General features: G+C 46.0%; 2 protein-coding genes across 4 annotated transcripts in view; one reads left to right on the forward strand and one right to left on the reverse strand.

Moving 5' to 3' along the window:
- The window catches only part of LOC111156155 (heme oxygenase 2), a 28,162-nt gene extending 15,478 nt beyond the window's left edge, over positions 1 to 12,684 (reverse strand). The window contains exon 1 of one of the 2 annotated variants that reach the window (XM_022516846.1): positions 12,615 to 12,682. The gene's annotated coding sequence lies outside the window, so the exon portion shown is untranslated. Of the gene's footprint in view, positions 1 to 12,614 lie in introns of both variants that reach the window. The other variant, XM_022516847.1, reaches the window with a different exon arrangement.
- Positions 12,685 to 18,534: 5,850 nt separating this feature from the next.
- LOC111156157 (NmrA like redox sensor 1) overlaps positions 18,535 to 21,453 on the forward strand; it is an 11,502-nt gene continuing 8,583 nt past the window's right edge. The window contains exon 1 of one of the 2 annotated variants that reach the window (XM_022516849.1): positions 18,535 to 18,849. In XM_022516849.1, coding sequence (XP_022372557.1) covers positions 18,810 to 18,849 — 40 coding nt within the window. In that variant the 5' untranslated portion in view covers positions 18,535 to 18,809. The remainder of the gene's footprint in view (positions 18,850 to 21,453) is intronic. The other variant, XM_022516850.1, reaches the window with a different exon arrangement.

Here is a 21,453-nt window from a genome sequence, read left to right on the forward strand (position 1 = left end):
TCTCATAGATATGGTGACTACGAACAGCATTTGGGCGTCGAGGGACAGTGACTAATTAGGATGCTTCTGCTGAATCTTCATTTTGGAAAATGAAGTGTTATCAGCTCCCAGGTGCTTTCCTCTCTACAGAGAGACTTAGCAGAGGCTCAGCAGCACCCCCGCAAGAATAGAAGGTCCTCAAGTTTACCTTGGGAGGATGGTACAGAGGAAGAGCGCCAGACCGAAGTCTAAAAGACCCGGGCAGGGATGCCTGGGTGGCTCAGCCGGTTAAGCCGCTGCCTTCCGCTCAAGGCATAATCCCAGAGTCCTGGGATCGAGTCCCACATCGGGCTCCTTGCTCAGCGGCGAGCCTGCTTCTCTCTCTGCCTCTGCCTGCCACTCTGCCTGCTTGTGCTCTCTCTCTCTCTGATGTATAAATAAATAAAATCTAAAAAATTAAAAATTAAAAAAATAAAATAAAATAAAAGACCCGGGCATACCAGGTTAAGTCACTCTCAAGCGGGGTCCCATTGACTGGGAAGAAATAAAGACTGAGAGCTTTAAGTAATACGGCCAAGGTCACTTAGAAAGTTAATAATAGGAGTTGGGGTGAAACCTGAGTCCTTCCTGAATTCAAGCTCACTCCTCCTATATCCCAGCTAACATGGATGTGCAATTAGTAGGATATCACCACAGACTACTAGCAAAATGGAAAATGAGGCTATACTACACTGCATTTACATGTGCAGTGGAGGGGTTTTCTAAACCACTGAGTGCCATTTGTTTCTTTGTATGAAAAGTTAGCTCAGAGGCGCCTGGGTGGCTCAGTGGGTTAAGCCTCTGCCTTCGACTCAGGTCATGATCTCAGGGTCCTGGGATCGAGTCCCGCATCGGGCTCTCTGCTCAGCAGGGAGCCTGCTTCCCTCTCTCTCTCTGCCTGCCTGTCTACTTAAAAAAAAAAAAAAAAAAAAAAAAAAAAGTTAGCTCAGTCCTATGATTTCTGAGAAGTTAATGCTCAGGCTCCCATTTGAAGCTTCAGAAGCTTCAGAACCTGGTGCTGCCCATCGACAAAACTCACCTTCACTCACTCGGATTACACCGCAACCCGAGACGATTGTTCCCTGGCGAGCCGTGCTTTTGTTGACTAGCAGGGCAGGCCAAGGTTGGAGACAGCTGGTCTCAGAGGGGAGGACAGTGCCTCTACCACTCAGTGCATGAAGGGAGGCAGCCAGACCTGCCAGGCCTTGGTGGACAATGAAGCCAGAGACTTACGGCATCCTTGTACCAAGGAGAGGTCACAATAGGATTTGCACATCTCTATAGCACCTATCACCATAGTAACTACAGAAAAATAGAAGATCTGGTTTCAAGAATCTAAAAGCATGTTCTACAGGTGCCGAGTGTCTAAAATCTACTCATTCCTGGGGTGCCTGGGTGGCTCAGTCGGTTAAGCATTCAACTCTTGGTTTCAGCTCAGGCTGTGACCTCATGGGTTGTAGGATGGAGCCCCATGCTGGCCTCTGCCCTCAGTGAGGAGTCTGCTTGGAGATTCTCTCCCTCTGCCCCTCCCTCACCTCATAAATAAATACATCTTAAAAATATATGTATATAGGGGCACCTGGGTGTCTCAGTGGGTTAAGCCTCTGCCTTCAGCTCAGGTCGTGATCTCAGGGTCCTGGGATCGAGCCCTGCATCGGGCTCTCTACTCAGCGGGGAGCCTGCTTCCCCCACTCTCTTTGCCTGCCTCTCTGCCTGACTGTGATCTCTGTCAAATAAATAAATAAAATCTTAAAAAAAAAATATATATATATATATATAGTCCCATCTTCTCTACTAAAAATACATGTCTAACTTGGGAACAGTAGTGCAATTGATAGGAAGTATGTCAACATAAACTTCATGTAAGATTAGGAACTCCACAGGCCAAGGTATTGGTCATTCTAACAAGGTGCTTCCTATATCTCACTTTGGACCTGTAAAGGGTCTTAACATGTTCACACAGGCCTACAGGGTTAGCTATTATTCCCAGGCTTTTTCACAGTGATGGGTGGAGGGAAGGGCTGCCTAGATTCTGATGGGGGTGTGGAGGGAAGGAAAGGGTGGGGAGGGTAAGTGGAGTGGGGTCAAGGAAACAAGCCCAACTCAGAACCGGTAACTCCAAGAAGCTGGCTCCATCCTACAAAAGCTTTGTCTATGACAGCAGGGGACCAGCAACAGCAGCTGTGGGGACTTTCTCAGAGTAAGGAGTTCAGCTTTCCCAGGGAACCCTACCACCACTGGTATAGGGGTCAGGGGCACAGAGCAGTCTAACAGCAAGCATATGCATCCAAGTCCTTTCTGTACAACACAATGCTGACATGCTGAAGTGACACAGGAGGAGGCGTGGCAAGGGATCCCCACATGACCTTTAGAGATGACCTGTAGCAGGTACCCAACAAATGCTACTTGAACTGACCTCAGCCAAGGCCACACAGGCTAAAAGGAAGAGCAGGGAAGTGGTGAAGCCCAGGTTCTAGTCAGGTACAACTGAGAACAAAGCCTGGTTCTGTCACACACCAGCTGGGTGGCCTTGGACTGGCTACTTGTCAGAATATCAGTTTCTTCACCTGTAAGGACAGCAGTAACTCTGCATGTGCCGAGTGTCTAAAATCTACTCAGTCCTGGGGTATGAGAATTTAATTAGATAAATTACTTCTAGAACTGCAACATGTTGTATAATGTTAACTGAAGAAAGTGTCCCTTAAAGTTTAAAGTTAACAAGTGTTCTCATACCCCACTTTTTTTTTTTTTTTTTTTCAGATTTTATTTATTTATTTTGTCAGAGGGGGAGAGCAAGCAGGCACACAAGCAGGGGGAGTAGCAAGCAGAGGGAGAGGCAGGCTCCCCACTAACCAGGACTCTGGGATCATGACCTGAGCTGAAGGCAGATGCTTAACTGACTGAGCCAGCCAGGCAACCCCCTATATACTTTAAGACAAGAAATGGAAATACCCCTGTCTCAGTGAAAACCCTTACAGGCAACATCAAATCTGTATTGGGGTCACACAAAGCTCACTGTGAAGAACCTCTGTTTTCATTCTGATAACACTAGGTACCAAGAAAGGAACAGAAAAATCTTGGAATTTCTAGCACAATAAATTTTGAAAAGGATCTAAAAGATGATCACCGAAGTTCAAACGTTTTCAGGGACACTCTGAACGTGAGTTGGATGAAGGTTCCCTTCATGCTATGGAGAGTCAGGATGGAGGACAGGGCATGTTGTTTTGTTTCTTTAGAATAGCTGATCACTATAAATAAAGGTTTAGTTAACTGAAAAACTTACTTGACTCTGTGATAAATCTGATTTGCATTTTTATCTCATGACACTCAATCCCCAACCCAATGGTGGTCAGCTGGGGACCATTCTGGCATACGCCCATCCCCATGGGTTATCTGGCAATGTCTGAAGATGTGTTTGGTTGTCACAACTGGGATGTAGGCCATTCGACCAGTATCTAGCAGGTAGAGGCCAGGGACACTGCTTAACACCCTGCAATGCACAGAAAGCACAAACACAAGTGCACGTATGCACACACATGCATGCATGCACTCACACACCCGCCACCACAAATCATTATCCAGCCCAAAATGTCAGTAGCACCAAGGTTGAGAAACCCTGCCTGAAACTCAGCAGCAGCACTAAGATGATTCAAGAAAGGACATTCATCTAATATTCTTCTCATCCCTTCATCAGTTTACAGAGACAAGATGAGATTTTGGCACTGTGCTTCACACTGCAACACCTTTATCAAATATCATTTCCAGAAATTTCTGGGGAAACTGAATTTACACCAGAAAATAGGAAAGGCTACTACTAGATGGGGCAACCTGGCACTGTCCACAGATGACAATGAAAAGAATCACAGTACTTTCCTGGGAACAGGACTAATTTGTATTGGGATCACTAGGAGGCAAAACCTTTAAAGCTTCAAGTTCAGTAATGAAGCCAGGTAGAAATGAAACCCCTGACAGTACTGACTTCTTTGTGTAATGGAACAAAACGCTGGAAGAAATCTAATGATCCTCTATCAGTCTGGTGCATGACTGACAAGCAGGCTAAGAATCAAGAGAACCAAGTTCTATTACCCGGCCTGCACTGGCTAGCTGTATTACAGGACTTTCTGGAACTCCAACATCCTCATTTATAAAACAAGAGGTGGGCGCCTGGGTGGCTCAGTAGGTTAAGCTGCCTTCAGCTCAGGTCATGATCCTGGTGTCCCAGGACGGAGCCCCACATGGGGCTCCCTGCTCAGCAGGGAGCCTACTTCTCCTTCTACCTGTGCCTCTCCCCCCTTCTGTGCTCTCTCAAATACATAACATTTAAAAATAAATAAATAAAATGAGAGGCATTTCTCAGTAAGCTGCAGGGAGGATGGTATTTAACATGAGGAAGAGCAGGAAAGGCTGTGAGCTACCCCCAACTATTTCAGCCAGAGCTGCTCCCCTATTCCTTTATATTCTTCCTTCAAAAATGCAGTATTGCTACTTCTAAAAATAAGGTTTAGAAAACAAGGAGCTTGATGATCTTGGAGGCCTGATGTTAAGAGTTACCTAAGGGAGCCTTTTATGATCTATTATAGCACTTATATCCCATTATAGTATTTATTTACATTCCAGATTACTGTTCATTTATCTTTTTCTCCTATTGCCCAATACAAGGCACCCAATCAGGGTTTGCTGAGTCAATGAATGATTTCCAGAATTTGGGGTATTCTCAGAATCAAGGTATTCTCAAAGACCAGATGACAAATAAGATAGTTAAAAAGGAATCCCAAAGGGGTGCCTGGCTGGCTCAGTTGGTAGAACATGTGACTCTTGATCTCAGGGGCCTGAGTTTAAGCCCCATACTGGGTGTGGAGCCTACTTTTTATTTTAAAAAAAAAAAAAAAAAAAAAAAAAAAAAGGGAAAAGGAAAAGAATCCCAGAAATAAGAAAAATGACTGGCTAGTGAATAAGCATTTTTACTGCATACATTTCTACTGATGGGGTGAGGGAGGAGATTGGCCAGGTCAGAGAACCAAGAATGGGATGCTTTATGCTCAACTAACAGTTTCATATTTGAAGGAGACATGCTGCATTGCATTGGTTTTAAAATGGCTTTCTTACATGCCACAGAAAGAAATACTGAGAACACACCTTTCAGATTTTGTTTTAAAGCCTGATTGGAAGCAGAACCTGCCTTATGGCATCCTCCCCCCACCCCAATGCCCCTTTCTTTTTAAAGAAATGGACTGGCAAAAAAATTAAAAAATAAAAAAAATAAAGAAATGGATTGGCAGGGGCGCCTGGGTGGCTCAGTGGGTTAAAGCCTCTGCCTTCTGCTCGGGTCCTGGGATCGAGCCTCACATCGGGCTCTCTGCTCAGCAGGGAGCCTGCTTCCTCCTCTCTCTGCCTGCTTCTCTGCCTACTTGTGATCTCTGTCAAATGAATAAATAAAATCTTAAAAAAAAAAATGGATTGGCAAAATTTTAACAGTCAAGGTAAATGCTTGCCAACACTCCTCCACCCCAGGCAAGCACAATCACCTGACACTTCCTGATGTCTCCCACTGTAAAAATCCCTTATTCCTCCAGCTGGCTCTGGACAGAAAGGAACCACAGCAACATTTTCATGTTTGTTACTCTAGGGAAGGGGTCAACCCAAAGAATGCAACAGCTGTAGAACCTCCTAACAAGCCCACATCCTGTCTCTACACACATTTTGGAGGAAATACACCAAGGAATAAAGTTATCATTATTGCAGGGGGGAAAAGTAAAAAATGCTACAGTGATCACAACTTAAAACAAAGAAACAACAGTTTGCCACTGTAAAACTGAGTAATTTCCTTTTCCATGAGGTAGCCCTCATGGAAACTACATGAATTAAAGATACATGAAGTGGGTGCCTATAATTCCCAAAAGTTCCCAAGAACTGGTCAAACATCATTGTCTCCATTAATTATTATCAGGAAAAAATTCAAATAGCCCGGAACATCTACTGTTGCCTAAGGACATGATTAGGCAATAATGAATGAATAACTTTTGGAAAAAAGAAGGTAGACAAGATGGGTATGGCAAATATTCAACAACTTATAGGCCAAGAAAGGCAGTGGACCCTGTGGTTCAGGGCTCTGTGAGGTATCTCCCCCCCCCCCTTTTTTTTTTTTTTTTTTTTTTTTATCCCCCCCCCCCCGCTTTTTAAAGATTTTATTTATTTGACAGAGAGATCACAAGCAGACAGAGAAGACAGACGGGGTTGTGGGGAGGCAGGCTCCTCGCTAAGCAGAGCCCAAGGTGGGGCTCGATCCCAGGACCCTGAGATCACGATCCAAGCTGAAGGCAGAGGCTCAACCCACGGAGCTAACCAGGCGCCGCATCACCACCCCCCCTTTAAAAAAGATTTTATTTTTATTTATTTATTTGGGAGAGAAAGAGAGAGAGACAGATCATGAGCAGGAGAGAGGGGGGCAGAGAGGGAGGGAGGGAGAGAATCCCAAGCAGACTCTGCGCTGAGCACAGAGCTCCATGCGGGGCTCAGTCCCACAACCCTGAGATCATGACCAGAGCTGAAACCAAAAGCCAGACACTCAAACAAATGAGACACCCAGGCGCCCCTCAATCCTTTCTCTAAACCAAACCCTACAAAAAGGGCCAATACATAAAGCAAATACAATGAGTGCAGCATCCACAGTTAAAGTGGTGGCAGAGGGCAAAGGGCTGGCTCGGTCAGTAGAGCATGTGACTCTTGATTTACAGGGTCTTGAGTTCAAGACTCATGATGTGTGTAAAGCTTACTTAATTTTTAAAAATAAATGGAAAACAAAGCCAGGCCAGATACTCAGGAGCTCAGTTCCTCCAGCATCCTCAGGAACTCTGAGCTCAGCCTAGTTTGGTGGCTGCAGTCTAGGGAAGCTAAGTTATTTGCTCCAAAACAGATGGCTTCCATTTGCTGCTGCCCGTGCTAAGCGACAGTGGTTCTAGGACAGTGTCTTAGGCTAGTGCGTCCAAGCAACAGAAAGAATTGGTCCTGGATTAGCCACTGTTCCTGGACCTGCCCAGAGCTTTTTGGCTGGTGAGCCAGGGCTCCCTATACTCTTTCACACCTTGTTTCCAATAGTCCATCAGCTTCTTGAAAACATCCTGACCTTCCAAAAAGCCTGTGGTTTCTGCATCCTCAGTTCACCCCATCCGCAACACTCTTACTTAGCTCTAATTCTGTATCCACTACACTTGACTGTAAGGTCCCTGAGGGCAGACCTGGAACCTCAACCACACTAGTAAGGGAGGGTGCGTTAGCCACCCTGTTCCTGGAAACAGAATTAGACCACCACTTTCACGGGAAGGCACGGTCCTTTGCATGAACTCTCATGCATGTCCCATGACAGTGTTTGGTGAAAAGCTGTTTGTTTATAAAGGAATGCTATGGATCCCGTCTCTAATCTTCCACCCAAATACTTCCTCATCTGAAAACAGAAATTCAGAGACATGCACTTCTGAAGATAGGTAGGAAGGGTATTTGCCAGAATAAAATAATCATTAACCCTTTTTGTTTGCAAATCCCTTTCAGAATCAGATGACAGCTGTAGACTCTCTCTCCAGGACAATTACATATAAAAAATGTTGTCAATGACATTCCAGAGTAACCACGGGCCCCTAAAGTTAACCCACAGACCCAGAATTCAGGTTAAGAATCCCCATTCCAGCAGTCTCTTTATGAAAGACATTTTCATCATAGTATGTTTTCAGTGAGATACTAAGTACTGATTAAAGAGGGCTTCCCCCTTTCTTTGGCTGCTTCTTTTCTCTTACTGTACTTTCACCTAACCCCAATGGGTTCAGTTCAAGTTCTTCAGTCTTTTCTGTTTCTCAGCTCTTCACCTTCCTGACCTCCTAAAATACTGTGTCAGAATGACAATCATAAACAAAGCAATTTTATGGGGCACCTGGGTGGCTCAGTGGGTTAAGCCTCTGCCTTCCACTCAGGTCATGATCTCAGGGTCCTGGGATCAAGCCCCGCATTGGGCTCTCTGCTCAGCGGGGAGCCTGCTTCCCCCTCTCTCTCTGCCTGCCTCTCTGCCTACTTGTGATCTCTCTCTCTTTCTCTCTCTCTCAAATAAATAAATAATCTTAAAAAAAAAAAAAAAAGGAAGCGATTTTACTATTTCGAGTTTCCCCCAGGTGACAGCCAACTCCATGTGATCAAGGACTGTGCTGGGTTTGTTGTTGTTTTGCACACCCCCTCAGGGCCAAGACTCTGCACACCAAAGAGGAAATACAAGCTGCCCAACAGGCAAATATCACTGCCTCTTTGCCCTTCTACCTTTAGGCATTTGCACTTGAACGATAACTTTAAAACTGGACAACGTGCCCTAGAAAAGCCAAACGCAAAGGCAAGAAAGAATAATCTACAGCACTAGTCACTCCACTTTTCTCCTTTTGGGTCCTCTAGTCGGATTTTGCAAACACAAAGAGCAAGACAAATACGACACTGAATACACACACTAGGAAATTTTGCTGAAGCTGTCCAAAAAAAAAAGAAAAAAAGTGTGTGGTAAAGGAATGGAGTGTTTTAGATTTTCTAGGGGGTACCTGAATGACTCAGTCAGTGGAGCATGTAACCCTTGATCTCGGGTTCTTTTTTTTTTCCTAAAGATTTTGTCAGAGAGACAGAGTGCATGCGTGCACAAGCAGGAGAAGCAGCAGGCAGAGCACACAGAGGGAGTAGCAGGCTCCCCACTGTGCAAGGAGCCTGATGCTGGACTCAATCCCAGGACCTTGGCTGGGATCATAACCTGAGCTAAAGGCAGATGCTTGACCAACTGAGCTACTCAGGCACCCCTCTGGGGTATAAGTTTGAGTCCCACGCTGGGTACACAGGTAACTTAAAAAATTAAAAAATCGGGGCACCTGGGTGGCTCAGTGGGTTGAAGCTTCTGCCTTCAGTTCAGGTCGTGATCCCAGGGTCCTGGGATCGAGCCCTGCGTCAGGCTCTCTGCTTGGTGGGGAGCCTGCTTCCCTTCCTTCCTCGCTCGCTCTCTCTCTCTCTGCCTGCCTCTCTGCCTACTTGTGATCTCTGTCAAATAAATAAATAAAATCTTAAAAAAAAAAAGAGAGCGGTATTAAAAAAACAGAGACAGAGATAAAAAAGATAACACAACAAGGTGTACAACAGTATAAATAAATATTGATTGTATAGTACAGGCAACAGTGCTAAAGATTGACCTTATGTTCCACATTTTCCAGGACAGTTCTGATTCAAATCAAATATCCTGTCCCATCAATTCCTTGAGTACACTGTATGCTCAGACTATGGGTCCCAGTGTTGGCATAAAAAGTATGACCATCATAGCAACTGATGAGGAAGGCCAATCAACTAGGTCAGCTAAAAGCATGATGGCAGATCGTTTAAATCACTCTAGTGCTTTCCCACAGCCCTCAGGTAATTGCGATGTTGAACACAAAACGAAACAGTGAAACTCGACTCTTCTGAGACTAAGCGATAGCATAGGGAGAAAGGCAGGAAGCTGGGAGTATTTAGTAAAAAGTCAGACAGGCAGGGTGGGAGACACCTGTCTCTGTTATGTCATTCTTCTCCAAAGCCTTTTTAAAGTTACTGAGAACTATGGCAATAATTAGGCCTATGATACTCCTGGGAAAGAAACAACTCTATTTGTGTGACAAAAATTAATTTTTGCCCCTAAGCAGAAAGAAGAGACCATCTACTTGCTTGGCCTCTGGCGTACAAGCTGACAGCAGTCACTGCCATGCAACAATTACCCCTTTCTTTCCTCTTCTGCCATCCACTTCCTCATGTACCCTACTCACTCACTTCTCTACCCTCTTGCCAGGCCACTCCCACTTTGTTCTAGCCTGTGCTTTAGACAGGGGACCCTAAACAAGAATCACATGGGAAACCTTATTCCTTGGCCCAATCCCGAACTTACCCAAACAGGAAAGTTTGAAAACCCGTCTTAAATCTATAAACACCATTCAAGGCACTGAAGGTCTTTTAAGGTGCTAATCTTAACCTCATAAGTATTAACCCCATTTTTTAGATACAGAAACTGCAGCTCAAAGGGCTTAAATGTTTTTCTCATGTCAAAAATATACCATTACAGGGGCATCTGGGTGGCTCAGTGGGTTAAAGCCTCTGCCTTCGGCTCAGGTCTTTTAAAATCTTTAAAAAAAAAAAAAAAAGCACATAACCCTCACTGTGTTAAAAAAAAAAAAAAAGATATGTAATCCAGAGCTCTTAATTCTCTCACTGATTACTATAAGAAAAAAAGATTGCATTAAATGTCTATTTTTAACTTTTCAGTTAACTGTGGCCAAGAACATACCAGGAGGTAACTTACAGTTCAAATTTTTCTTTTTTTTCACCAAGAAGTTAACAAGCTGAATTCTCAACTGTACAATAAATACACAATTCCAAATTTTATTAAAGATTTTATTGAGAGCGGGAGTTGGCGGGGGGGGGGGGTGCTGGCCAGGAGAAGCAGAGCCTAGCTGAGCAGGGAGCTGGACATGAGGTTCAATCTCAGGACCCCAGGATCATGACCTGGACTGAAGGTAGACACTTAACTGAATAAGCCACCCACATGAACCCACAATTCCAGTTTTCAAATATATCTTTCTCCTGAAGGAATGAAATTCTACTTTTTTTTTTTTTTTTTAAGATTTTATTTATTTGACAGAGAGATCACAAGTAGACAGAGAGGCAGGCAGAGAGAGAGAGAGAGAGAGGGAAGCAGGCTCCCTGCCGAGCAGAGAGCCCGATGCGGGACTCGATCCCAGGACCCTGAGATCATGACCTGAGCCGAAGGCAGCGGCTTAACCCACTGAGCTACCCAGGTGCCCCGAAATTCTACTTTTTGATGCAATACCGATGCAGAGTTCAATTGTCCTATGAAGAGAGTCAGCTATTAAAAGAAAACAAACAAAAAAAAAATCAAGGTAGCTCAAAGGCCACAGCTGTCCAATTTTGCATTTCAACAAACTCAGTAAGGAGTGAGCTAAAAGGCAATGAATACTTTCTATAATTCATCTTCTCATTTGGCATTGCCATTTCTAGAGCAGCTCATACTCCTGACTCTAGTGACTCACAGAGTCTCACCATATCGGCCCAAGCAGAAGAAAAAAGCAAATCAAATCAGACAATAAAGAGAACCATACATTTTCCTCCCCACATCCCCAGTTAGATGGGGTTCCTCAGTGAGTGTTTCCAAGGCCTTAATTCCCAGTGTTTTGGCTTAGGTGCTGTGTTTAAAAGTTTTTCCAATTGCACCGAGTAAACCTGTAAATGCCCAAGCTGCGAACTTCTGGTAAGCTTGTGATTTTTCTTGGAAAAAAAAAAAAAAAAAGAAAGAAGGAAAGAGAAAAGAAAAAAACTAAAGAATAAAGCACATATTACTGAAGTGTATTCCTTAACCTCCTCCATGCAAAAAGAAAAACTAAAATTTTTAAATATGGCAGTTAAAATTTTAAGCAGAACACACTAGCCAACGTCCAACCATAAATTCAAATACACAAAACCACCAAGCTCCTGTTTCTTTCTACTTGGAAGACAGTTTACCGGGAGAGGGAAGAGAGTTTAAACGACATAATCCACTTCCAATCTCTACCACACTGTTTAGGAAACATCATGGGTTCTGTAGACAGATGACTAGGGTCAAAGCCATCTGTGGTGTCTTCTCCATTGTGGGATGGAGGTGAAGTCATTTAACCCGCGTCTCATCATTAATTCCATTGTATAAGTGGAAAAACCTATCAACTCACAAGCTTTTGGAAGGGGCTGACAGCGAACTGCAGAGCATTATACGGTGTTCCCCCCCCCCCCCCGCCCCCAATACACAAGCCGCCTCGTCTGGTTCAGAGAACCACGAACACGAACTGCCACAGGCCACAACAAGTGGTTCATCAGAATCCACCTAAATCGCATGACACAGGCAGGCCTTGTGCAAGGACTGTGCAAGGCGCTCCTGGCAACCCCGGGCAATTAATACACCTACAGCAGCGCGCCAACGCCGTGACTGGTAAACTCCACGCCCGGACTAACAGGCAGCCCCGGGGCGTCGGTCCCTCCCGACCGGTCTGCGCCCCGGCGGCCACGGGTCATTCATGAAGTCATGACAGTGACTCAAAGCGCCCTTCCGAGTGAGGTGACTCAGGAGGAAGCGCAGAGCCCGCAACAGCCGCCACGCGGGGCACCTACCTCAGCAGCGCTGGGGGCAGGCGGGGGTCCCGGCGGGCCCACCGCGGCGGGAGGCTGCAACCCCGCGCCAAGAACGCCAAGACGGCACGCGGCGTCCCCGGGGTCACCTCGCCCCGCGCACTCGTGACTCCGCGAGGCGCTGGGCCCAAGGGGGCCCAACGCGGACCGGCTGCTCTGGCCTCGCGGGCCCGCCGAAGCGGCGCGTAGGAAGCGGGTATCTTCAGCTCGGCCCCCTCCCCGCTCATCCCGTTTCCGGCCGCCCCCAGCCCCGGCCCGCCGGGTTTCCCTCAGGCCGGCGCCAGGGCCCCAGCGTGCCGCCGCCCGCCCGGCCCAGCTCCCAAAGACCCCGGCCGGACGGACTCGCCGAGGAGCCCAGAGAAGGGCCGCGGAAGGCGCGGCCCACTCACCGGCCTCCTGTCCGTTCGGCCGTCCGCCAGTCGCCGCGCTCAAGCGTCCGCCAGCGACTCCCTGAAGTACCGCGGCCGCCGCAGCCAAATGGGCTGCGCGAGGGCGGTCCGACGTGCGTACGCAGCGGGGGCGGGGCCTGTGGAGGACACGCCCCTGCGGCGGGCGCTGGGCGCCTCCGGCGAGGCCCGGAGCCCCTGGGGAGCGCGCACGTTAACAAGAACTACTGTTAATGAGGGTGCCTCCCGGCTACGCGTTCTCTGTGCCTGGTGCCACCGCCTGTCCAGGGTCCTCTTGCGCTGGGCTCCACCTGCTCAGCCGCACTGGCTTCCCGTCATTTCCTTACCCTTAGAGTCGTCTGCAGATTAAATGACCGGTACTGTCCGGGGTTGACAAAGGTGTGCGGAACGTGCGATGCTCTTGGGAGTTTGAGGGGAAGAGGGGACAATTTAACGAGATCTTTTAGAATTAAGAATGGGCCTTCTCTTTGCTCAATTCCACTTCTCGGTAGCTATGGTAGAAAAACGCGTGCAAGAACCTAAAGAGGCATAAGCAAGGAAGGCCATTGCTACACGTAAGGGGATACGTCCGTCCTTTGGGTGAAAATCTTGAAACAACCTAAACGTCCATTAAAGAAAGATGGGGGTGGGGATTGACAGGGACACATCTATTCAACGGAACTGTACTTCCGTTAAAAAAGGAAGGGCAGACACCACCTTAGAGAGGATGTTAAGCAGAAGGGAAAATCAAGATGTAGGAAAACACAAAAGTACATCTGACAGTGTATAAGTTTAACCTAAAAAATACTGAACTCTATTGTGTATGTAAAGTGTTTAAGGGTGAAAGGCACTGATGTCTGCAATTTAGTTGAAACCTATAAAAAAAATAAGGTAGTTGACAGGTAATAGGTATAAATATAGCAAAATGTTAAGAACTGTGGAATCTAGGTGGTAAGTATGAGGATTCACTGTATAGTTATCTCCGATTTTCTAAATGTCTACAAATTTTCACAATAAAATTTGGGGGAAAATAATTTCAGTATGATCCCTTTTATTTTTTTTAACTACAAAATGTTCTCTCCACATGTTCATGTTTGGATATCAAAATGCATGCAAAGGCCAAGAAGGTTTATACACTAGAATGTCAGAGGGAGGTCGAAGGTTACTTGTGCTTCATCTCTACCATTTAAATTTTTTATGAGATGCATGAATGCATTACACATTACTTGGCTGTCAAAACCAAATTTTAAAAAATGAATTTTTTAAAAAAGTAATAATTGGAAATACACACCGTACTGCCCCTGCCCTAAATACATACAATAAAACTGAATTAAATCCAGAGGCAGTGATTGAAGGTTGGTTGCTCTGAGGGTTCAGATGAGATAATGTATGGCGGGGGGGGGGTGCCTGACTCCTGAGTTTGAGCCTCACATTGGGCTTAGAGATTACATAAATAAAATTCAAGCAAGATAATGTGGGGCTTCTCTGACACATCAGAGGAGCTCAGAGAAGGACACCCTCCCCCCCCATTATCATTACTAGCACATGTCACTGGGCTTGGTAAACTGGCAAGAGCTTTGCAGAAAGTCTTCGTCAGATAAAGTCCCACAGGAAGTGCAGAGTCACAGCTGAGCACACCAGTCAGTAGACAAATCTTTCTGCTCAGGCCTCAGGGGACCACTGTGCCGTGGACTGGGTGGGGCATCAAGAGGTAAGACCTTCGCCCAGGCTATTTACAACACCTACCCACTTCCAGCCAGAGCCCTGGCACCAGCACCAGTGACCAGAAGCCCAGGGGAGCAGATGCCATTCTCTGCTACTCATTGCCTGCACTGATTTCCAAGCTGTAGTTTCAGCAAGGCCAAAAGGCAGTGGAGTTCCTTGTGCCCCATCATGGCCGGGATGCTACTCAATTAAGCCTGGGCACCAGGGCTGGCTTCTGGGGTTGTAACCCCAGCATTTGCATAGGGTCCTGCTCTGAGAAGGCCTCCACACTTGGTTTAATGCTCTGCTGTTGCTTTCTTGAAATTCTTCATAGTTTTTGAACAAGGAGCCTTGCATTTTCATTTTGCACCAATCCTTGCAAATTCTGCAGCTTGTCCTGCTACATGCCTTCTTCTTTGGACTTACTTCCTTTAAATCAGAGACCTTGGAACATCAGGTTTTGTGCTTTATCCTTATGTGATTGAAGAAAAACCTCATCTTTTATCACAGTAACAAGCACTTGGGTTCCATTCGGTAGGTAGTAAGTGCTGGATACGGTGCCAGAAGGAAGAGATACAGAGACAAACATGACATAGGTCAGCTCTCAAGAAGATCTCTACTGGGGCGCCTGGGTGGCTCAGTGGGTTAAACCTCTGCCTTTGGCTTGGGTCATGATCTCAGGGCCCTGGGATGGAGCCCCACATTGGGCTCTCTACTCAGCAGGGAGCCTGCTTCCCCCTCTTTCTCTGCCTGCTGCTCTGCCTACTTGTGATCTCTGTCTGTCAAATAGATAAATAAAATCTTTTAAAAAAAAGAAGAAGAAGCTCTCTACTATGGTAGACAATTTCAGCAGAGGGAGAGAGATGGGAATAGAACAGGAGTAGTTAGCCTAGCTTAGGGGTCAGAGAGGGCTTCCTGGAGGTAATTCTTAAGGAATGAGTAAGAATTAGCTCTATCTAACGGGATGAGCTCTACCCAGACAAACTTTACAGTCTCAGCACAGAGGCATAACATAACAGGGCGTGGAGGAGACTGCAAAAGATTTATGCAAGATGAACACATATATGAAATCTTCATTTATAAATACAAACACGAGTAAACATAACATGTATTAAACACATGCATTTTATAACAAAGACCAGTATTTTACATAAATAAAATACACTTTACTCTGTAAGTTATTTCCACCACTAGATTTGGGAAAACAGCACCAGTTAGTAGGATTTTCCCAGAACTCCAGTGTCTACATGTTTAGACAACCAGTCCATCAGCAAATATTTATTGAGTGCCTACGTGCCAGGTGCTCTCCTAAGTGCTGGAAATTCAGCAGTGAACACAGAGATGTGCCTGCAGTTAGGAAGCTAGCATGCCTGGATGGGTCAATACACATTTTGAAATGAATGAGTGAGTGAAAGAAAAAAAATTCTTACCCAGTAAAAAGTTTTCAGGAGAGGAGTGACATGGGACATTTTTTTTTTTTTAAGATTTTATTTATTTATTTGACAGAGAGAGATCACAAGTAGGCAGAGAGGCAGGCAGAGAGGGGGAAGCAGGCTCCCTGCTGAGCTGAGAGCCCGATGTGGGGCTTGACCCCAGGACCCTGGGATCATGACCTGAGCCGAAGGCAGAGGCTTCAACCCACTGAGCCACCCAGGTGCCCCGACACGGACATTTTTTTTTTTTTTTAAGATTTTATTTATTTATTTGAGATAGTGAGAAAGACCACGACCAGGGAGCAGAGGGAGAAGCAGGCTCTCCACTGAGCAGGAAGACCAACGTTGGGCTCAATTCCAGGACCCCAGGATCATGGCCTGAGTGGAAGGCAGACATCTAACCAACTGAGACACCCAAGTGCCCCAAAATACGAGTTTTTTTTTTAATTTTATTTTTTATAAACATATATTTTTATCCCCAGGGGTACAGGTCTGTGAATCGCCAGGTTTACACACTTCACAGCACTCACCATAGCACATACCCTCCCCAATGTCCATAATCCCACCCCCCCTCCCAACCCCCCTCCCCCCATCAACTCTCAGTTTGTTTTGTGAGATTAAGAGTCACTTATGGTTTGTCTCCCTCCCAATCCCATCTTGTTTCATTTACTCTTCTCCTACCCCCTTAACCCCCCATGTTGCATCTCCTCTCCCTCATATCAGGGAGATCATATGATAGTTGTCTTTCTCTGATTGACTTATTTCGCTAAGCATGATACCCTCTAGTTCCATCCACGTCGTCGCAAATGGCAAGATTTCATTTCTTTTGATGGCTGCATAGTATTCCATTGTGTATATATACCACATCTTCTTTATCCATTCGTCTGTTGATGGACATCTAGGTTCTTTCCATAGTTTGGCTATTGTAGACATTGCTGCTATAAACATTCGGGTGCACGTGCCCCTTTGGATCACTACGTTTGTATCTTTAGGGTAAATACCCAGTAGTGCGATTGCTGGGTCATAGGGTAGTTCTATTTTCAACATCTTGAGGAACCTCCATGCTGTTTTCCAGAGTGGTTGCACCAGCTTGCATTCCCACCAACAGTGTAGGAGGGTTCCCCTTTCTCCACATCCTCGCCAGCATCTGTCATTTCCTGACTTGTTAATTTTAGCCATTCTGACTGGTGTGAGGTGATATCTCATTGTGGTTTTGATTTGTATTTCCCTGATGCCGAGTGATGTGGAGCACTTTTTCATGTGTCTGTTGGCCATCTGGATGTCTCCTTTGCAGAAATGTCTGTTCATGTCCTCTGCCCATTTCTTGATTGGATTATTTGTTCTTTGGGTGTTGAGTTTGCTAAGTTCTTTATAGATTTTGGACACTAGCCCTTTATCTGATATGTCGTTTGCAAGTATCTTCTCCCATTCTGTCAGTTGTCTTTTGGTTTTGTTAACTGTTTCCTTGGCTGTGCAAAAGCTTTTGATCTTGATAAAATCCCAATAGTTCATTTTTGCCCTTGCTTCCCTTGCCTTTGGCGATGTTCCTAGGAAGATGTTGCTGCGGCTGAGGTCGAAGAGGTTGCTGCCTGTGTTCTCCTCAAGGATTTTGATGGATTCCTTTCTCACATTGAGATCCTTCATCCATTTTGAGTCTATTTTCGTGTGTGGTGTAAGGAAATGATCCAATTTCATTTTTCTGCATGTGGCTGTCCAATTTTCCCAACACCATTTATTGAAGAGGCTGTCATTTTTCCCATTGGACATTCTTTCCTGCTTTGTCGAAGATTAGTTGACCATAGAGTTAAGGGTCTATTTCTGGGCTCTCTATTCTGTTCCATTGATCTATGTGTCTGTTTTTGTGCCAGTACCATGCTGTCTTGATGATGACAGCTTTGTAATAGAGCTTGAAGTCCGGAATTGTGATGCCACCAACTTTGGCTTTCTTTTTCAATATTCCTTTGGCTATTCGAGGTCTTTTCTGGTTCCATGTAAATTTAGGATTATTTGTTCCATTTCTTTGAAAAAAATGGATGGTACTTTGATAGGAATTGCATTAAATGTGTAGATTGCTTTAGGTAGCATAGACATTTTCACAATATTTATTCTTCCAATCCAGGAGCATGGAATATTTTTCCATTTCTTTGTGTCTTCCTCAATTTCTTTCATGAGTACTTTATAGTTTTCTGTGTATAGATTCTTAGTCTCTTTGGTTAGGTTTATTCCTAGGTATCTTATAGTTTTGGGTGCAATCCGACACGGATATTTTTGAGTTTTAGTTGAATACAAAGAAATCCCACTCTTTCTGCTAAAAATAACTCAAATTCGTGCAACTAGTAGCAACCTCAGAGATGAGTCAGGCTTGCAAGAACTCAGAGCCTTGGGGTTGAGAGTCCTAAATGCTATCGACACCCCATACCTGCAAGTTCAGATGTTCATGCGAGATTAAGCCGCCTGTTTTGCTTCTGTTTTTTATTTTTTGCTTCCGCCAGCCTCCCGCCAAGAGGTTCCGAACATGCACTTTGGAGAGCCCGGAGCTCCGCAGATAAGGTTTCCCGCAGCAGAGGAGTCTGCGCTGCGCAGACACACGCTGCTGCCCACGCGAGCCGGGAGGAACCATCTGTCCCCGCCAAAGGGGTGTAGCGGGTCATTTCCGCGCGGAGTCAGGATCCGGACGCTGGGAGTCCCGAAGCGGCGTGGCCTGGGGTACCTTCTCACTGGACCGCCTGGAAGGTGGGGGGCTTTGCCACGGCGTCGGTGGAGCTGCGGGCGGGGTCGGTCTTCTCGCAGATTCTACCGGTACTTCCCACCCACCCCTCCGGCGGTGGACTCGGCCACAAGGTCCCCGGCGTTTTGTTCCTGCTCTGTCGTTTCCCGCTCGGGCTGCGGCGTGGAGGTTGCCGGGGCCGGGGGCCACCTGGCGGGAAGTGGGGGTCTGGGTGTCTGGCGCTGGTTGCGCCCACGCGGTGCACGGGATCGTCCCAGGAGGGACCCGTGCCCCCATCGGCGACCCCACGCGTCGCCGGGCCCCCAGGCCTCTGAGGCCGCACTTCCCGCTCGCATGGGGGACAGGAAGCTGGTGGTGGTGTTTGGAGCCACAGGTGAGCGGGCGCGGGCAGAACCCCGCCAGGCCTGGCAGAGGTCCCCAGGGTGGGTGGCTGGGGCCTGGAGGGAGGAGGGTCTTGCATCTCGGACCCCTGACCTGGCGGGGGCAGGACCTGGGCGCACATTCCCTTTCACGTTTTATTTTAATTTTAAATATTTAATTAATTTATTTATTTGACACAGAGAAAGAGCACACTCAGGGGAAGCAGCAGAGGGAGAGTGAGAGCAGCTCACGCTGAGCAGGGAGCCCCATATGGGGCTCGATCCCAGGAACCCCCATATGGGGCTCGATCCCAGGAACCGATCATGACCTGAGCTAAAGGCAGACGCTTAGCCGACTGAGCCACCCAGGCGCCCCCGCCCTTTAACGTTTTTAAAAAATTAATTACTTGGGGCGCCTGGGTGGCTCAGTGTGTTAAAGCCTCTGCCTTCAGCTCAGGTCATGATCTCAGGGTCCTGGAATCGAGTCCCTCATCAGGCTCTCTGCTCAGCAGGTAGCCTGCTTTCTCCTCTCTCTCTCTCTCTGCCTGCCTCTCTGCCTACTTGTAAAATAAATAAAATATTTTTAAAAAAATTACTTTAACGTTTTTGAGTCCGTGGCACGTGCACAGAGTATGGAAACTAAATCTCCCTTCCACCTCAGTCCTGGCAACCCCATCCATCACTGTCATCAAGTGTATAGAGTATCTAGACACACAAAGATCTTTTTTTTTCTTTCCTGTATGTTTTTCCTGTATATGTTTCTCCTGTATATGTTTTTTAAAAACCTACAAAAACTGGGGTCCTGGGTGGCTCAGTGGGTTAAAGCCTCTGCCTTCGGCTCAGGTCATGATCCCAGAGTCCTGGGATCGAGCCCCGCATTGGGCTCTCTGCTCAGCAGGGAGCCTGCTTCCTCTTCTCTCTCTGCCTGCTTCTCTGTGATCTCCGTCTGTCAAATAAATAAATAAAGTCTTTAGAAAAAAAAAGATAAAAAAAAAAAAACTACAACAACTTAAGGTATAAAGCACAGGGCCGCGGGGAGTGGCTCAGGTCATGATCCCAGGGTCTTGGGATCAAGGCTCACTTCCGGCTCCCTGCTTGGTCCGAAGCCTGCTTCTCCCTGTCCCGCTCCCCCTGCTTGTGTTCTCTCTCTCTGTGTCTCTGTCAAATAAATAAAATCTTCAAAAAGAAAAAAAGGTATAAAGCATAGACCACACAATTCACCCATTTAAACTGTGCATTTTGTTCATGTCTAGTATATTCACAGAGCTCTGTGGCTATCACCACAGTCTGTTTTAGAACATTTCGTCACTCCCAGAGGAAACCTCATACCCACTAGCATTTCTCCTGACTTTCTCCAGCCCCTGACAGCCATTAGTCTACTTTCTGTAGATTTGCCCATTCTGGACATTTCTTGTAAATGAAATCTACAGGATGTGGCCTTTTGTGTCTGGCTTCTTTCACTTGGCATCAAGGTTTTGAGGTTCATTCACGTTGGGTGTTTATTTGTTTGTTTGGGTTGGGGTGAAGAGGAGCAGCAGAGAGAGGGAAAGACAGACTCTTAACCAGGCACCATGCTCAGTGCAACCTTGAGATCGTTGTAATCAAGAGTCAGACACTTAGCCCACTGAGCCACCCAGGCGCCCCAAGGTTCACCCACTTTGTAGCATGTGTCAGCACCCCACTCCTTTTTATAGCTGTATAATGTCCCCTTTTATGGATAGACCACATTGTGTTGATCCCGTCATCCATTGATGGACATTGTGAATAATGCTGCTGTGCACATTCATGTACCAGTTTTCCTGTAGATGTGTTTTTAACTTGGGGGGGGTACATGCTCAGACTGGAATTGCTGGATCACATGGTAACCTGTGTGTAGCCTCTTGAGAAACCACCAGACTGTTTGATTTCAAAGTGACTGCATCGTTTTACATTCCCACCAGGACCGTGTGAGGGTCGTTGTAATTCTGCAACTTACCTTTTCCACTCCAAGAGAGTTCAGATTCAGCTGTCCCAGTCAAACATACAGATCTGCCACATTGTTTTTAATCACTTTTGCATGGATCAATCACTTATTTAACCAGATTCTTTTTTTTTTTTTTTTTTTTTAGATTTTATTTATTTATTTGAGAGAGAGCACAAGCAGATGGGAAGGGTCGAGGGCGAAGCAGGCTCCCTGCTGAGCAGAGAGCCCGACTATTTAACCAGATTTTTATCCAAGGACATGTCATTTGTCTACAAATTTCCACTATTGTGGGGCGCCTGGGTGGCTCAGTGGGTTAAACCTCTGCCATCGGCTCAGGTCATGATCTCAGGGTCCTGGGATTGAGTCCCACATCGGGCTCTCTGCTCAGCAGGGAGCTTGCTTCCTCCTCTCTCTCTGCCTGCCTCTCTGCCTACCTATGATCTCTCTCTCTGTCAAATAAATAAAAAATAAAAAAAAATTTTTTTTAATTAGAAAATTTTTAAAAATTCCACTATTACAAATAGTGCTGCAGCCTCTTTTCTTATATGTATATTTATGCTTTTTATTCCTTTTGATGATTTTACTTTTTGTCATTTTCTCAGTCATTTTAAAATCTTATTTAAAGGTTTTGTTTTTTTTTTTTTTTTTTTTTTTA

This window comes from Enhydra lutris, unplaced genomic scaffold, assembly GCF_002288905.1.
Source record: "Enhydra lutris kenyoni isolate GAN:26980312 unplaced genomic scaffold, ASM228890v2 scaffoldscaffold45, whole genome shotgun sequence".
Lineage (NCBI taxonomy): Eukaryota > Metazoa > Chordata > Mammalia > Carnivora > Mustelidae > Enhydra > Enhydra lutris.